The 19,474-nt window shown below is 37.7% G+C and overlaps 1 protein-coding gene across 25 annotated transcripts in view; it reads right to left on the reverse strand.

The window, feature by feature from the left end:
• Window positions 1-339: 339 nt before the first annotated feature.
• The window catches only part of Pam (peptidylglycine alpha-amidating monooxygenase), a 299,955-nt gene continuing 280,820 nt past the window's right edge, over window positions 340-19,474 (reverse strand). For 4 of the 25 annotated variants that reach the window (XM_029565911.1, XM_029565915.1, XM_029565906.1 and 1 more), the window contains 8 exons: window positions 19,038-19,238; window positions 16,510-16,625; window positions 13,291-13,390; window positions 10,530-10,583; window positions 6,444-6,521; window positions 5,001-5,204; window positions 1,844-1,900; window positions 340-1,181 (listed from right to left, as the gene is read on the reverse strand). In XM_029565911.1, coding sequence (XP_029421771.1) covers window positions 1,003-1,181; window positions 1,844-1,900; window positions 5,001-5,204; window positions 6,444-6,521; window positions 10,530-10,583; window positions 13,291-13,390; window positions 16,510-16,625; window positions 19,038-19,238 — 989 coding nt within the window. In that variant the 3' untranslated portion in view covers window positions 340-1,002. Of the gene's footprint in view, window positions 1,182-1,843; window positions 1,901-5,000; window positions 5,205-6,443; window positions 6,522-7,904; window positions 8,021-10,529; window positions 10,584-13,290; window positions 13,391-16,509; window positions 16,626-19,037; window positions 19,239-19,474 lie in introns of those variants that run through there. The other 21 variants (XM_029565912.1, XM_029565917.1, XM_029565913.1 and 18 more) reach the window with 18 other exon arrangements.

The raw sequence follows: 19,474 nt of genomic DNA on the forward strand, positions 1-19,474 counted from the left end.
CAGCTAACAACTGTCTGTAACTCCAGTTCCAGGGGATCCAACAGTCTCTTCTGTCCTCTGCCGGCATTGTACAACACGGGTGCACTTACCTACATGCAGGCAATACACACACACATGAAATAAAAAATAATAAAATATTAAAAAAGAATACTCTTAAGGTTTTTCTAAAATGTATAGTGTTCACAAAACAAAATGTCTTTTACATTTTACACACAGCAGCACATTTCTTTGGTTGAAAAGAATGAGTTGGTTTTGCCATATCTGATTTGTGTAATTACTACAAAAGATGTATATAAAATGTGGTAAATGGGCAAAAATCACAAAATACACTCTGACAGCTAATGCTCTGAAAACACTTTATTACACAAATTACATTCAGATTCCGAAAATAGTGTTCTAGCAGTGTAACCATCTAAAAATAAGACATCCCAGAAACACACCAAATGAAGAGAAAATTTAAAAAAAGAATTTAAATAGAGACCCTTTTTCTTTCTCTCATTGCAATATAATGTTAGTGATTTTAAAAAAATAGAAGGAGATTTAGCAGCTTTGTCGTCATGTAGCACAAAGTTTCTCTTTACTGCCACAGGCTGAGAATGCTGAACAGGAAAGGCACCAAAGAAAGACACTGGCAAAGGGAGTGCTATTGGGAAAATACTGTGTTCAAGCAGAGAATGGGGCTATTTATATCCACAAGGAAGTTTCAAAATGGAAATGAGCGAACCTTCCATCCTTCGGTCAGCAGTACTATGATGGAAGGAAGAGGAGGACAGTTTCGCTAGTCTACTTTCATACAAGGACAATGGCACTGTTCTGAACTTTAGGAAACTCCTCAACTAGAGACACAAACCAATGCAACTAAAATGAAACAAATGAGAGGTGTACAGTCCCACATAGACTAGTACAGTTTACAATTAAATGCACAGAACTTTAAACGTGCTGAAGGGAAAGGAATCTGGGCATTCTTGGTAAATCTCCCTCAACCTAATCAAAGCCTGGTGTTCAGGAGGAAGGTGCCGGTGTGGGCAGAGGTGCTGAATACTCCTCTTCTGATTCACTTCCGTCATCTTCATCTTTCTCTTGGTCACTTCCCTCTGTGCTGAGGCGGTCAAACCCTTTTCTGCTGTAGCCTTTACGGCTTGCAAAGAAATTTCCAAGATTTAATCCTCTACTTCCTTTTCCTGAATAAAACAAATAACGCACATACAATTAAAGTTTATACAAATGAGACTCTGTTTCCTAGTGAACTTTTAAACATTACAAAGATGGAAGTTGGGAATAGAAAGGGGTAGTTTTTTTTAAAAAAAGAGTGGTACTCAAAGAGATTGTCTTATAGAACTAGGTAGCTATTACTCTACAGACTTATTAAAGTAAATAATGAAAAACAAAGCTCCCCAGGATTATGTGTTTCTGCAGGAATATTGCAGAGCCACTTGCCACCTTCTGTTTCTCCATAGCTCTGCAGAACTGGCAACCACAGAGCCATGCTTTACTTCAATGACTTTAAGAAAAGGTCATCACAATGACAAGCACTGACATGCCAGTAAAAGTGACAGAAAATTTACCAAAGACAAATGAAAGCAGAAGGAAAGCAGGGAAAGGGAATTAGACAAGACAGAATAGCAAAATACAAAAAAGAAACAGAGCTGAGAGATGAGCTGCCAGAGCCACACGTTTGGCTTAGCTATGGTCTGCACTCTGCATTTGCACTGGGGACACTACACTGCCAACGAGGTGTTTAATTTCCAGAGTCAAAATAGGAAATACTGCCTTGTGCTTTAAAAGGTATGAGCTTGTTGACTTTGAACCAAACATGAAGGGTTCTAAAATGTCATAGGCATACCTCTAAATCTTCCCAGTACTCTTCCCGAACTTGCCTCAAGTTTGTGTTCAGAATCTGCTTTAAAAAAAAAAAAAAAAGATGGCACATTTCAAAGGGAATCCCATCACCCTTCTCAATTCAAGGGCTCAACTTTCAACATGAACTCAAGAATCACAAATGACTAAGAAGGCTTGGCTCTGGTCTATGTGCAGTTTTAAAGAAAGAAGGCAATATATTATCAAGAAGTATAAAGAGGTCTCAAATGTTAGTGTGTATATGTATATATGAGCGTGTATATATATTTATATATGTGTATATATAAATTCATATATATGTGTGTGAATGTATATATATACATATTTATGTGTGTGTGTGTGCGTGTGTGTATATGTAGAAAGGGTGGACTCCTGCCTATTTCTCTATAAGAAACAAACTAATTCCTTAAGCTTTAGGTTTTTCCTCTGAGAAAAGAGGGATCAGTAACCATCTTACCTATCTGTGATGTACAGGGAAGATAGGGCACATATATGATGAAAGAAAAGTGCTTGGCCAATAAGGCAATAAATACTTAACATTTTATTTTTGTGTTTGTATTAGGATAGAATTAAATTTACAAAAATTTAGGAATTTGTGTTAAGCTTTACTCTTTCTGTCAAGAACAGCAAAAAAATTCTGCTTTGGATCTGTGTACCTCATTTTCCCCTTTATAGAAAGCTTAAGTGTAGGCAGAGTGCGAATCCCTTAATATTTTTCCAAGTATACAAGGTGAGCTCAGTCCTTCTCCTGTGGCTCTCATCTCCAAGAGAAATCAATTTCTCTTCTTATGGGGAGGCAGTGCTCCCAAAAGATCCCAGTTTTCTCCTTGCTGTGTATCTTCCTGAATGCTTTCTCTTACTCTCACTCTCTCAAGGGCTATGCTCAGAGAAGCTGCATTAGGGTTCATGGCAACATCACGAGGAGCACTAATAGGTAGATGGCAGAGGACAGGTAGAAAACAATGAGGAGAAAGAAATAAGGACATGAAAGTCAAACACTAGACTCAGGGGTGTGGGCATTCCTCATCCAGGTTTGTATGCCTTGGCCTGCCTTGGTGTCTGAGTGGAGCATCAGTGGGGCACACAACCAGGGTGTGTTGGATCAATGAAGGTCCTTTAAGAGGGTTTCAAAAACCTTGGATATAAGAACCAGCAAGAAAAAAAATGTTGAAAATAGGTGAGAAGCTACACTACTGTTGAATTAAATGTAATAGAACTGTATTGAATTACAATTTTCCTAAATAAAATATGGACGAATAATGGCAGTTTTCTTCCCACATAATCTTGTGGTTAGCCTTATGCTAAAGTGCCATACCACATAACCCTAATAGCAAACAGGAGAACAAGCCATCTTGACTCCTTAATCACTCCTTCTACTTTTGGCTAGGTACTAAGAGTCCTATCATGTGCCTCAGGCCCTATGTATGCCCAATATTTTATGTATTTATTATCACACTTACCATCTTCTATCATAGCTTTATATGTCATCTTTCTTTTGTGCTGCCTATTTTGTGAGTTTCATCTGCTTACCCATTTTTTTTTTCCAAAATTATCTTATTAAACTGCTAATGCCAAGAAGTACTATTTGTGTTAGGGACATACCAGTAAACATACATGTAAGATTCTTGTTCTCCTAAAGCTTTTATCTAACTACAGGAAGATAATGGATATTTTTCTTTGTACCTGCTTATGATAGTTTCAGATTCATAACTGTCCTTCTGGGGAATTACATGACATAGTGAAAAGCAAAAGGAAATCCAAGAAAAAAAATCCTTTTAACTCCTTTTAACAACTCATTAAATTGAATTCTCCATTTTTTGTTTCAATGTCTTTTTCTGTGTCAGAGCTTTGTCACAGGCACTGAATCCCTGCCATGGCTGCCCTGACCTCAATAGGACCAGACGATATTTTCTTTTCAATTTCTGCCTTTCATGCTGCTCCATAGATTCCTTCTCAGACGCAACCATAGTGTTTGCCCTTAGGACCTGGAGATCCAGTCAAAAGACTACTGCACAGAGGTAGGAAATAATGATAATATTAGTTATGTATTTTAATGTCCTGAAAAGGTCTTATACTATGATATTTTTAAAAATACTGACTTTTGGGACTGGAGAGATGGCTCAGTGGTTTAGAGCACTGGCTGTTCTTGCAGAGGACCCAGGTTTGATTTCCAGCACTCACATGATGGCTAACAACCATCTGTGACTCCAGTACCAGGGGATCTGATGCCCTCTTCTGACCTCTGTGGGTACTGCATGACACAGGTATACCTCCTACATGCAGACAACACACACACACACACACACACACACACACACACACACACAACCAAAATAAAAGAAATTAAAAAAAATACTGACTCCAGTACTGGACTCTGCCTTGTTCAGTTAGGGAAGGTTGATGGCCAAACTTATGACTATTCAAAAGTTACCAAGTGGTTTGGTGCAATCAGTGGTTTTTTGAAAAACCTGACCATTTGAGACAGCTATCTCTTAATATTGCAATATTACCAATGATTACCCTTTCCAATCACAAAAGGTATTGAATATATACTAGGTGCCAAGTACTTTGATTAAAAAATGTAGATTATTCCATTTCAATTTTACACAACTTTATATTTTATCCTCATTTTATTCATGAAGAAACTGGTTTAGAGAGATTAAGTAACTTGCCCAATGTCACACAGCTAGGAGCTAGAGCCAGTCTGATGGGGAAAGTATACAATTTCAACTTAACCAACCAAAGTACTGTGAGGCTGGGCCTGTTCCTAAAAGCAGATATCTTCTTCCTGATCTGCAACCTAATTTATACTAACTCTACACCTACAGAGTTTTCTTTGGAGTTATTATTTGAGCTAAAGCCAATTGCTAAAAAGCATTGATAAAGGCTAGATTATAACTGAGCTATCTAAATTTCAAAGGTTCCAGATGTACTTTATATTTCAACACTAATTATAGAACATTTTTTTAGACACAGACAACAATATAAAAAAAAGTTGAAGGCATATAAACCAAACCAAACAACCAAACCAAACCAGACACTTGAAAAAACAAAAACAAAAACATGATGCAATTCCTAATGATTATTAGGCCAAACATGCTTTCAAAAGCAGGTTCCAAGTTCAAGGGGCTCATTTTACTTGCCTCCAAAGGCCCTTGATTTTTTCCACCGAATAAATATGGCAATGGCCAGCAGGACAACCACCGGAATAACCAGAAGGGTTGTAATGAGAACCACGGGCACTCCCGAGCCTGGCTCTTTGATCAGTTTCTGTTTCTCTTGCATCTTCTGCAATTCTGAGGAGGTGGGCTTGTTCTCCATTTTGGATTCAACAACTGCCTCCGCTTCTTCAGGAAAAGAAGAGTTCATAGTATTCAACTGATTCAAAGACTCCAAAACCCTCTCCCACCCCTACCCAGTCATATCAACAACTGTCCAAGAAGAACATGCTGAGACCAGTACATGAAGGATCATGTTTCAATGTGGGCATCTGCAAAGTTGAAGATGGCTATGGTGATCACTATATGGTTTTCACTTTCCAACTGGTATTCTTTCATCTGCTTTAATTGCCTCTTTAGCTGTTAGCTCTGCAAAATACCATCCTTTTGCATTTTTCCAAGGTTAAAATCACATACTGCATGGTGTAGAGAAAAGGAATTGGTATACATACTGCAGTTAAACAAGCTCGAGTTCAGGTATACTAGCTGTATAATTTTGGGCAAGTTACTTAAATTATCTTAGCCTTTGTAATTTTATTTGTAAGGCTGTGATAATACCTCTTTCATAAAACTGTTGGAGTTAAATGTGTGTCATAAAGATGGTCCTTAATAAATTTTTGGCTCGTAGTGCCTTTAGTTTATGAATCACTTTCATGTTTGGTGAAGTTCTAGTACTCTACATATATAGTTATAGACATTAGTTATAGGCTTACAAAGAGGAAAAAGCAACTGTCTTTTTGTGTTTTTTTTATATAGTTCTCAGAAACCTGTAAGTGCCCATAAATGCAATGTATGCCATTTTATTGGTGATGGGAGGATGATGTTGGCAGGAGTTAGGTAAGTATCAGGCCTAAAGTACCACTGAGAAACGGATCCAATAAAACTCCAGAAGCTACTACAAGGGTTACAACACCTGCAGACTTGAAGATGAGGTCAGGCCTTAAGACAGTCCCTGTGGGTGTTTATATGTAGAAACCCTAATGAGCAACAGTTAAGAATTTAGCCATGCAAAAGGTACAGTCTTGTATGCTAAAAGACTCACAAGGTTTCTGGAATTTTGATTTCTCAGTGTATCCTTCTGCCCTAAAATACAATGTAGAATGCACAATACAGAGAACCTCATGGAGACTGACAAATTGGCTAGGAGTGATGGCTCAATATAGTCAGGGAAACTGGTTAATGTTTAATATGTGTAGACTTAGTGTAGTAGCTTGCTGGACAAAATGTTTCTGAAGTTACTCAAGACACTACACATAGACCTTATTATATAAACACATGGCAGTTTAAAGGTTTAGCTTCGATAGTCTGAGCCAAGTCAGCCCCCTTCAAGAGCTCAATGACATCTAATGAGCTCTGGTTCAAATTTACCTTTCCAAGTCTTACTTTTCAAGGGGAATGCACATGGGATTCCTAATCTTCCTGACCACTGCTCTGTCATGTTCCTTGCTGCCATAGAAAAAATATATAAAATTATTCTACATTTAAATTTGTTTCATATTTAAGCAGAAAAAAACCTAACAAATTGGATCCTGGGAGTAAAAACATAAGCCAAACATGTATGCCGATATTCAAGAATTTCCTGCCTTTAGAAGAAAGGTCTGCTTCTAATTGATGACAGTATACACTACTAAAATTATTAGCCAGTGTTTTCTACCTGTTACTTCCTGAGTTTATGTGACCTTTGTACAATGGTTTTGCCAGTCCATATCTGGTTTCTTTGATGAGGCAGAGCCATGATTGAGCTCAATTAAATGGAGAGAACCATGTATTAAATATCCCAGTATTTTGGAGTATTCCTGGGGGAAAAAGAGCAAAGACTCTAAAACCAGTCAGTGCTTGAGTTTCTGGAGATAAAGGGGAATGGAATATGACACTTTCCCATCATATAAGATGTCAGATGCAATTTTCTTAGAACAAAAGTGTCTCACAATCTTTCAAAATCACAAGCTGTTATAGCATCTGTACAGATATTTGGAAATAAACATTTTGAAAAGCTGGTAATAAGTAATTTTCTTTATTAAAACAATGTATCTAAGCCGAGCGTGGTGGCACATGCCTGAAGTCACAGCACTTGGGAGGCAGAGGCAGGCGGATCTCTGTGAGTTCAAGGCCAGCCTGGTCTACATAGTGAGTTCTAGGACAGCTGGGGCTACCGGGAGACCTTGCTTCAAAAAGATAAACAAACAAACAAACAAACAAATAAACAAACAAACGATGCATCTAGAAAGCACAGCTAGCTGCACTCCTTTGTGAGGGCACTTGTACAAGTATTTGCATCATTCTCTTATTTATTAGGGTTTTTTTTTCATGTGTATGTGTGTGTATGCATGTTTGCACCTGTGTGGGCACATTTGCACATGTGTGTATAGAGGCCTAAAGTGGATGTCAAGTGTCTTCCCTGATTGCTCTCCACTTTATTTACTGAGGCAGAGTCTCTCCGTGAGTGAGGAGTTCACCAATTCTAGAAAGTCTAGCTAGCTTTGGCATTCCTGTCTCTGCCTCCTGAGTTGGGAGACAATGGGCCACCATGCCTGCCTTGCTTTGAAATGGACTCTGGGCATCCAAACTCCACATCCTCATACTTGCAAGATAAACCCTTTACCCTGGCTATCTCCCCAGTCCCTCCCCCAATCTCTCTTTAACACAAGGAATCAAAAGAACTGACAGTAAAGGAAGAGCATTAATTCAGCAACACAGAAATTGTTACCTGGTTCATCACAGACAAAAGTGGAGGTTGGAGGTTTTAGACATGTTAGCAAGCAAGGGTTTGGAAAACAATGCAAACTATATGTAGCATCAGAGGGATTCTTTTCATCCATATTGTCGCTTTGCTCCCCCCACCTCCTACCTATAAATACTTCTCTTAATAAGGCACAAGAGGCTCGTTGCACTTGGGAGCTTTCTTCTTTCTACTTTTTGGGACTGCTCGCCATGGCCATCCTTTCCTGGGAGCAGGGGAGGGTATGAGAGTGAGGCTTTTGTGAGATGCCTGATTCATTCATAGTAACTCTATTTGAAAATGTAAGTCCTTTTCCTAAGCTTTTTATTTGTCATCTCTAATTTTTATTTCTCAACTCCCCTTAAAATATGGGTTCTGAAACCTTGATCTAATTGAGTCAGATATGTGAGCACTCACAGTGGAGAGAAATGTCATCAAAGGAAACTCAATTCAGAGTTGTAAAATTAGCAAAATCCCCCTATACTGTCAAATACGAATGTAACTGCTCCCTGAATTATAAAGGGTAGCTTCATGATTTTGACAAAGGAAAAGACCTACAGACCCAGCATAATAAATACTCCTTTGTGTGATAAGAATATAATCGTATAAAATTGGGATTTATTTGGGTTCAAAGAAGAACAGAATATCTCCACTTGAGTTGGAATATTCCTAATTATTAAAACTGGATTGTCATGGCAGACAGACATGTCAGTAAGGTTTACTATTTCAACAGGTGAGCTCTGCTATAAGACTGGGAGGTTTTCTGTCCAAATGGATTCAGTGACATGCACAGAGGACAGAAGAAAGAAAGGCCTCTAGAACATTGCTCCTCCTTCTCTGAGCATCCAAGTTGACCTCAGAGGTCAGGATGGTTGGGCAGTTCTTAATATGTTAAATAGTAAAGTATCGTCAAGAATGTTTTAGTGGGAATCTGTTTAAACAGAAATGGTTTGTAATTATTTTGAAATTCTAGAGCTTTCATCATGAAATGACCATCATACCTAACTTGCATTTCTTGGAAGAATTTATAATGAATTGGCGAGATCAATCTCTCTTCAATAGTATAGCAATAGTGGATAAGATCACAGGGTCTGACACGAAATACACTTGCATAGTCCACCCTAACACTTATCTCTGTAGTAATTCCAATCCTCATTTCCTCAAATGTAAAATGGGGATAGTAATAAATATAACATGCCTAACATAAGGATTAAATTAGATAATTTAAAAAATATTTTATTGTTTTTATTTTATGTGTATGAGTGTATTGCCTGCATGTTTGTAAGTGCACTCATGCCATGCAATGCCCATGGAGGTCAGAAGAGAGCATTGAATTCCCCTGTAACTGGAGTTACAGCTGGTTGTTAGCTACCATGTGGGTGCTAGGAATCAAAACCAGCTCTTCTGCAAGAGCAGTCAGTGCGTTTAACTGCTGAACCATCTCTCCAGCCCCTAGATAATTTTGTATTGCCCGTTTTTGTTGTTGCATAAGTGATAGCCAATCTTAATAATATCTTTTACATTACCTTTATTCTGGGATAAATATAACATCGATAATTTTCTTTCAGCATATATATGTATGTATATATATATGTATATATATATACAGACATAAAGCCTATATCAGTATTTGAGTAACATGAATGTCACCCAGTAGTGTCACCTAGGTAAAACTCTATAGATCCCAAATAATTGCTAGTTATATGCATTGTAACTTTATCTCATCCTTTTCAACCTGGAGCCACCATCTTATCTGTCTACCTAAAATCACCAAACTTCCTTTTGCTTCTTGTTTCTTTATATCTCTTTTCAATATGATTTCAAAAGAAAGGAAGTTAAGGAAACCTAGGGTTAGTATGACTCTCAAGGTGAGTCATTTTGAAAGCAACTAATAATGGAGTCACTTTTTTACTTCTAAGCAGTTAGAAGTACCTCATAAGAAACATGGTGCATGCATTCTTGATGTGTCAAGACACTGCACGTAGGAGAAATTCAAACTCTTCTAGGAGAGGGGAAAATAGTTTCAAATGGAATCAGTAGTTGCTTACCAGTAGCTAAGCCCATTTCTCTACTCCAGACACTGTGTCTCAGTGAGGCCCTTGTCTGTATGTAGGAATTTGTATACCTGTGTCTTCTTCCTCTCATGTTTGTATCTAGGCTAGAATGTTCTTGAGGCCAGATGCAGATTCATTTCCCTTAGACCTACTACAATACCTTTCTGAAGAAGCCCTCAGTAAACCTTGCAGGCTGAGAGGCATTATATCAAAGGGAGATATAACAGGAGCTGGGGGAGCAGCTAGTGATTTTATACTCTGATAGAATTTACTCACCACGGTTATTTTTCACTTCTTTACATAACAGACCATTCAGGCCTTTTGCAGAACACCAAAAATCATTTTTTTCTGCTTGGTTAATGTTAACATACTTCCAAATGTGACTGGATGAATATTTTTCTCTCTACTTCTCTCTGGATCACTGATTACAGTCTTTTTACATCCTCAGTTACATACCATAACTGAGAATCAGTGATTTGAGGTCCTTAAGATTACTCCATTTATCACAAAAAGCAGCAGCAACACATGTGGATTAAAAGGTTCAGCACAAAGCAGAAGTCATGGACAATTTACCACATTACATATTTTTAGCCTGATAATTTTTTAGTTGCAATCAAGGGCCAAAACAAATTCAGCACAAATAGCTTTTGGTTTCCAAGTCAAAAAAGGATTCTGACCAACCTTTGATTTCTTGGACCTCAATGCCAGCCTTTTTAACTGATCGATGTTCCATTTCTGTAACACAGTACAGCAAGGAGAGAGACAAATCAGAATCCTCTAAAGAACATTTGAAAAGTTAAGTTTGATAACAGTTTTACTCACTAGAAAATATTTCCTAAGCCTTATTAGGAATCAAGTTCTTGATCCCAGATAAAATCTCCTAGGGTAAACTATAATATTTCTAATACCTTTATATTTAGAATGGGATTGTCCTCTTGGAGTTTTTAATATTGCACTGTTTCTGAAATATCAAGTAGTTCTATTTTTACATGGCCAACAACTTGTTCTGCCATGTTGGATTATAGGCTTCTATGAATTTGACTAGACACTGGAATGCAAACACAGACACACTTGTTACTAGGCTCCCATGGCCATCTAACTGGGCCAGAAGTTCCTTTTTCCAGGGTTATTACACAGAAAGATTTTTATCTTGAAATTGTATGCTACAATGTGCTGCTTGTTCATCAGGGCTTGTATCAAAGCCACTTAGGAAGACATACTCACTATCATTCCTATTATCCTATAGATTTCGAGAAAGGACTGGCCATCTGTACTTTCAAAGTCCTCTCCACATAACAAAGATACATTTTTTTGTTGTTGTTGAATATTAAGCACTGGGTGGTATAAATGGTCTTAGACTAGAATCTTAGTGAGATAAAAAGCCGTATTCCTATCTAAGGGAGATATATTGGCCATATTTCTCAAGGTTTTTTTTTTTCCATATTTAAAGATGTTTAGTTTGTTGTTGTTGTCCTAAAAATCCTAGCACAGTCAGACGAGGATTATCCATCTATCTTTTCTTTGTCTACCCATGCCTTTAGGATCCTCTTTGAAAATCCAAGTGGTGTAATCAATGTTTGCAGGGGAAATCTAAAGTAACTTCTGTGGGAAGAATACTTCAGAGACTCTTTGAAAAATTTCTCTGTCAACCTAACTGGATTAAGAAGTGCCTAGGAGATCAGCAAGGCATACCTCTAGGTGTGTCTGGAGTGTGTTTCCAGATATACTTATATCCGGAGGACTCTGGCTTAATAATGGATTAATTCCTTGATGGAATTAATATGATGACAATACTAGGTGATGATAAGCAAGGACTCAGAAGACACAGGTATGTGGGAACATGTCCCTGGAGACTGTGCTTTATCCTGGCCCATTCCTGTGCCTTTTTCTTTCTCTGCTTCCTGGCCCCAAGTTCCCTAGTGCCACATGTTCCTTCTGCCATGATCTTCTCCCAGGGAACCAGGGGCTGAACCCTCTGAAATCATGGGGCAAAATAAGTTGTCTTCTTATGAGTATTAACCTGTACAACATAAAAAAATATTGGCACCTGTGTGCACTCTAATTGGGTTCTTATTTCAAAAGGGTAAAAGTTACTCAGAGGATAATGTTGAATGCAGCAGTGACCAAACAGGGATACTAGACTATCTGATTAGTTTATATACTCCTTTTCAGTCACTTGTTTTCTTTCCTTGCTATGACTTGTATTTATCTTGCTATAATTAACAACATTTTCTTCATCAAGTTTTCATGTCCTTATTAGTTCTTTACCTAATATTTCTACCTGTTGCAGCTCTTGAAGCTTCAAACATATTTTTCTCAATCCCTTTACTTATCATCACTCTCTCTTGTTGGTTACATATTGCCACACAATTCTGAATATTGATGTTTGTACCCAAGCAAACACTTAGTGCACTTCAACTTAGAAAATTTGTGATTTATAGCCTGAAACCAGGGGCTAGGCTAGCAGACTTTTAATGGTGTCCAAGTTGAAATTAGAAAAACCTCAACACTATCATACTAACTAGCTAGATTTTGACAGAGAAGGTCTATTTCCTGACAAAATTCTGAATTAAATGAAAATAGGGCAATTCAGTATTTGGGGGAAAAGTATCAAGTCATTCTGTTGGGATAACATGGGTCTGACAAGGGCGGTGCTGCTGTCCCTAGATGCTCAGCAGCTAAGGGAGCTAAAGAGCCATGCGGGGAGTGATGTCTCATGGCAACAAGTCAACTCTCTGCTTTGCCAAAGTCATTTCTTTCTTCTGGAAGCAAACTGGAATTAACACTGGCTTTTAACGTAACAGACATTATTTCAGACATCAAGTATTTCCTGTGGAGCATCTCTGGAAACGGGGATAACCGCCAGGAAAAAGTAAGTCTCTTTCCACATTTTAAAAATAATTTTAATTCCTGAGATGGATAACAAATAGACAAATAGTCTCAGTCTCTCTCTTTCCCCCTCTTTCTCCTTTCCTTTATAATATAGGCAACAGAAACCAAAGATACTAGACAAATGCTTTACCACTGAATCCCATCCCCGACTCAAATAATTCTTTGTAATAACTTCTTAATATCTTAAAAAGTTTTGATTCATTTTTATTTTATGTATATGAGTGTTTTGCCTGCATGTAAGCATACCACATGTGTGCAATGCTGCAAGGGCCAGAAGATGGTATTGAATCCCTTGGATCTGGAGGTATGGGTGGTTGTTAGCCACCATGTAGGTCCTGGGAACTGAACCTGGGTCCTCTGCCAGAGCAACCACGGCTCTTAATCTCTGAAACACTGCCATTCCAGCTTTCGAATACCTTGATTTCCTATTCCCATCATTAAAAAGAGAAGGAAAGGTTTTTTTCTTCACATGCTTTTAAACAACAAAACATGAGAAATATAGACAATAATAATACTATAAAAGCAGCAAACAAACAAAACCCCAACATACTTTCCGTCAAGGTGAACTTCCACACGGTGTTTGTGTGAGCATCTCCAATGTACACAGTCCCATCTTCGGATGCAACAATATCGTGAGGCATATCAAAATGCTGCCAAGACATAAAGGCATCCATTATGGCAGTGAGACTTTGCTTAAATCTTTAATACATGGGCAGAAAAACAAGGCAAGGCATGTAACTCAAGCAAAAGTAACCTTACTTCTCACAATCCTAGCCAAAGTGAGTCATTCATCCATCCATTCACTTGTGTCTGACTGCTGGGCATAATTCTGAGCACTGAGAAATGCTAAGGGGTCCTTATCACTCACTTGTAAATCTTTTAAAAAGTAAAAATTCATAAGCAGATTAGTTTTCCAGGGCTGTTTTTTTTGGTGTTTTATGACTTAATTTATATTTGTTTTTATGTTTCTACTTTAAAAATACTAAATTTGTTCTTTGATATTTTTGTGCATATATACAATGTGTTCTGATTACTCTCATCCCCAAGCATCTTATCTCCCTCTTCCTCCTAACAAACCTCTCTTTTCCCTACAGGGCCCCTTTCCACATTCATGTGTTTGTTTTGTTTTGAGACCTACTGAGTTTAACCAAGGCCATCTGTGTGACTGTGGGTTTGGAACTCTACACTGGAGCCTGGTGGGCTTACCAGTGATTACATAACTGGTGGCAGTGACCTCTCATCTTCCAGAATCAGTAGTTACTAGTTCAGTGCAGGGCAGTGGGGAGGGCTCCTTCAGCTCCTCCCTCACTCATGGTTGACTGCTGACAAGCTCACTCTGCAGGATCAGTATAGGCCGAAGCACGGTTGCACTGAGTTCATGAGCAGAATGGCCATAGCATGCCTAGAAGATGGCTTTTCTCAGTCCTTCCTGTGTCCAGCTCCTACATTCTTTCTGGACTCCTCTGCAAAGTCCTCTGAGCCTTAGAATGGTGGCCTAAAGTTCCTATTTAGGGCTCCGATTTTAATGTGATTACATATTGCTTTTGAGGTGAAATACTTTCAGGGAAAACTATTTATGGACTACAAATAGAAATGCAAAGAAAGGGATGAACTACAGATTCCATCACGTATTTACTTTGTTTTGATTCAAATACCATAATTTTTAAAAAATTTTATTTATTTTTCAATTTATGTGGATGCGTGTATTGCCTGCAAGTAGGTAAATGCACCCGTGTCATGCAATGCCGGTGGAGGTCAGAAGAGGCTGTCGGATCCCCTGGGACTGGAGTTACGGACAGTTGTTAGCTGCCATGTGGATGCTGGGATTCAAACCTGGGTCTTCTGCAATAACAACCAGTGTTCTTAACTGCTGAGCCATCTCTCCAGCCCCTCAAATACCATAACTTTTTCTAAAAGGTACACTGAGGAAGAGCCAGATCCCCCTTCTGCACTGAGTATATCCTTAAGATGTAGTATAAAACCAGCAATGAAATTTGATGAAACCCAAGCTGTCATCTTCTTAAAGACAAATGTATAAAATTTGAGGGATTTAAAAAGTACTTTAAAAAAATCTAGTAAACTTTCTGTCCTAACAAACAATATAAGAATTATGACATCAATACATTGTTCAGTGGCTTTTGACAGTTGCATTTTGATCTAAGTAAAACCAATAAATCTTTCTGTATTTCGAACAATAAGCCTCCTTTGAGCACTTTGGTGGGCTGAGCTTTCTAAAGCTGATGTATCCCAGGCATATTCTACAGTGTATGTGGCTACTATGACTGTTCTATAATTATGCTGAGATGCAGTGCACTGGGAACACAAAAGCCTATGGGAATACTCAGCCGTAGTCTGTGTGTATAGGAAAGCACTGATAAAGTATAGAGTGGCAAGCCATTTGTGAAGCCCCAAGGAGCTTTTAACTTCTTTACAATTTTATTTATTATTATTTATTCTTTGAACTTTCATATATATACATATATATTTGCCCCCCCCCCCTTTTTAAAGACTGGGTCTTCCTGTAGCCCCGGCTGTTCTAAAACTTCCTATTATATAGACCAAGCTGGCCTCAATCTCACAGAGATCTGCCTGCCTCTGCCTCCTGAGTGCTGGGATTAAAGGCGTGTGCCACCACATCCGACTTATATAAAATATTTTAACCATATCCAGTTTCTCAAGCCTTCCTTCCACCTCCCCCTCCCCTCTACCCAAAATATCAATACATTTCCATTCCTGTTTCAAGTCCATTTTTAAAAAATAAGCCATTGAGTCCAATTAATGCTGCTGAAATGTACATGGCTGTGAGGTTATCCACTGGCATATGGGGAACCTACCAGTGGCCAGCCCTCAGAGAAAAGAGATTCTCCTTCGTGTAGCAGCCATCACTGTCACTAGCTCCTTGGTGAAGGGAGAGGCCTCAGGACCCTCTCTGCCTCCATGCTGGAATTTTTAACTGGCTTGATCTTGTGCAGGCCAAGTGTGGATAACTACATATTCTGTGAGTTCATGTGTGCATCAGCCATGCCTATCTAGAGGCAACATTTCACAGCACTTCTCCCCATACTCAAGCTTTTCACTTCTTACCTAACCAAGTCTTTAGAACTTGAATAAATCCCACAAAGTGCTATTTTTAATTATTGCTGCTTCATAAAATAAATAATAATAAAAATGTTAACATTAAAAAAGAACAAAATTTCTGCTGAGGTGAAGAGAAGTATAAAAACATATTTAATATGTGGTATCTTCACTACTTGGAAGGAACCAGGAAAATAATCCGATGCCAGGCCCACGTGGTGACACATGCCTTTAGTCCCCACACTCAGGAGGCAGAGGCAAGCAGATCTTTGTGAGTTCAAGGCCAGCCTGGTCTACATAGTAAGTTCCAGGTCAGCTGGGGCTACAAGGAGACCCTGTCTCAAAAAGACCATCCCCCCAAAAAAACCCTGTCCATCCATTCATCTGTCTAGCCCCCAACCCATCCATCCATCCATCCATCCATCCATCCATCCATAAATCAATGTATATATTTTGGCATACCAATTTAAACTTGCCATCATATATGCAAGAACTTAGCACAGCTAATTTTCATCTGAAAATATTGATGGTCTAGGAAAAGACAAAGGTGTTTATTTTAAAGAAAATATAATATACTTCCATCAACTTAGCTAGGAAAGTTATATGAATAAAATCAAGTACAAATTGAATGTCAATATTAATATTTTAGTTTTATTTTTAGAAAAATTGAAATCTACATAATGTATATGAGTACCTTGCGTACTGGCTTGAAGACACCTATAATTTCCCCACTGGAAAAGTTCATCACAAATCCTTGTACAGGTTCTTGATCCCCAAAGTAAGGCTTCCCATTTACTGCAAAGAGCAAGCCTATAACAATAGACATAGTCTTTTTAAAAAGTGCAAATTAAGATTGACTTTGAAATATAAGCAATAAGCCTTAGCAAACACTATATAGGGTTAATCTGGTCCTTACAATTGCCAACCAAAATTTTAAAAATCAAAATACTTAGCAAACAGGATATCCTGAGTTACCAGTTCTGGGGCAAACAGGTTAGAAGACTAACCTCACTGTAAAAAGAAAATCAAATTGGGCCAGGTGTGGTGGCACATGCCTTTCTTCCCAGCACTCAGCAGGCAGAGGCAAAGGCAGGCCATCCTGGTCTACATAGTGAGTTCTGGGGCAGCAGGGGCTCTCCTTGTCTCAAAAAAAAAAAAAGGCAAGAGTAGTTAGCACTTAATAGTTCTAGACAGGGAACCAGAATAAGGTCAGAACAGGGCAAATTTCAAATGTCATATCAGAGTCCATTGGAATTTCTTGATGAGAGCTTCCAAAGGCATCCCTAGTGAACAGGTAGGGAGGGTTTTCCAGCTTTCCTGCAGCTCTATTGGCTTTGATGAAAGTATAGCTCCTAGAGTTTATTGTTGGTTTCCTCTTACAAGACATTTATTTTTTCCAGTATTTCCATTTCATTGCAAGTGCTTTCTTCCTCATGGAGTTGCTTGTACCATCATCTCCTGTGTAGATGTTTGTTTCATCTGCCCTGTCTATATGTTTTCATGGAAGAATTTGATATGTTTACTGTCAAGGTGGTTATTTGGAAATAAATAAATGTCTTTAAAAAAAGGAAAAAAATCAAATTTGAAGATCTGTTCCACTTAGGAAGCCAGCAGAAATCAGGCTGCACAGTAATTGATGTAAACATGTATTGGTTTATAGATTTAGATATCATAGTGCTCCTTCTGTAGGAATGGGGAAAATTCAGGTTATTAAAGCCAGTCACTTTAGAGCACCAGATAATTTTTTGAAAAGTATGTGCATATGCTGTTGCTGCAACAAAATAAATAGAAATCCACAAAGAAAGTAATGAAGTTGTAGTAAAAATAGAAAAAACAATCTGATTTTAGACAACTAGAGCTTGAAAATATGAGATGCATATTTCAGACTAGTAAAGACATACTGTCATCAAGAAAAGATTAAACATTTCCATATGAATGTCAGCTTTATAGTCACCTTATATTTTTGTATAGTAACATGTCTCTGAAATAACTGAACAGAAATAGTGATGTTTTAAACAAATAATTCAGAAGTTTGAACACTATATTTTCAAAGAACACATTAAAGAGCACACAGTGGGGCAGCGGTGAGTACTAGCTCAGTGGTAGAGTGATGCAAAACTACAAAGAGTGCATACAATGCTGAACGTATTAAAATATTTTCATCTTTCTTTAAAGGACTGTAGAGTTTTTTTAGACTATATTTTCATAAAAGAATCAGCACTATAAGCATCAATTGCGATTACGGAATACTGTGAAGGAAACTGTCTTTTGCTTAGAGTCTGTTTTTAACCAGAGTTCCTACCTTTTTCTAGGTTTTTTACATTATATCCATTTATTCACCTCCTTTATTAACTGAATGTGCCTGAAAAATTAATTCCTTGAACGTGAAATAAAACCAACTATAAAATTTGTTGACAGTAATGAGGGCCTTTTACTACTTATTCCTCAAGGAAGGCAAACTTGCTCCCTATCTGGTCACCCGAGTCCTTTGTTTCATGTCTTAACGGTGTACCTGCTCAACTGAGGATTATAGCTAATGGCATGCTAAGATAAGGCTAGACATACTTCATGAACTATTTGAATATTTGTATAAAGTTTTACATAAAATATTGAATTGTTTAGCACCTATCCAAAGAAATCTTATAGTAATTTTGTTGTAATGTGAATTTTGCATATTTATAAGTTTGGATTATTTTTCAAAAATAAAAAATTTAAAGCTATTAAAATCTATATGAAAATGTGAAAGAAGTAAAGATTTTATTGATTGTCTCTCCTGGAATTTGGATATAAACCACCATCACTTTACATATTTGTCCTTTTTTTTTAAGTTGGCCAGCACTTTTTGAAGAATTATGAAACAGAAGTATTTTGAATGCTGATTCTGTCAGGCATATACCATCTGTTGATGGTGTGTGAAGGAAATATTAATCATGTAATAACTAGAGCAGATGATCATAATTAAGGACGAATCAATGTTTGGGAACATTTTTAAACCCAATACAAACATCTGTTAAATCCTTTTGGTTTCTTCATCATTTCTGGAAAAGGAATAGTGATGTTTGACTTAAAATGATTTATAATGCAGAACAATTTTAAGATACTTCAAGATTTTATATATAAAGCTTCAATGCATTAGTAAGAAAAAGTTTATTAAAAAGCATATGAAGATAAGGCAAATGTTAAAGGCAGAATATAAAAAACACAGAATAAAAGATGAAATACCTGGTATATATGAAATTGCAAATATATTTCTTCCAAATGATGCATGTTTAATCTCTCTTACAAATTCTTTGGTGTCAGTTTTGAAACATTGGATCCGACCGTTTTCCCTGTCTGCCACACACAATTGGTTCAAATGAGGCACAAGGGCCAAGCTGTGAGGAACACTGAACTGGCCTGGCTTAGGACTGCTCCCAGATACTTCTACAAAACAAAGAAAACCTTCAGATATACCATTTATGAAGCCTTCCAAAGTCTGACCCTAACAGTTTTGTAACTTTCCAAATTCATGATAGGAAACCTTTAACATCTACTACCCATAGACACATTACAGATTTTCTATTTGGACTAAGTTTTTAGTGGAAGCATTATTTTCTCTTGTAAGGTCGGTCTCTCTCTCTCTCTCTCTCTCTCTCTCTCTCTCTCTCTCTCTCTCTCTC

The sequence above is a fragment of the Nannospalax galili genome, unplaced genomic scaffold (genome assembly GCF_000622305.1).
Source record: "Nannospalax galili isolate Female #2095 unplaced genomic scaffold, S.galili_v1.0 scaffold578, whole genome shotgun sequence".
Lineage (NCBI taxonomy): Eukaryota > Metazoa > Chordata > Mammalia > Rodentia > Spalacidae > Nannospalax > Nannospalax galili.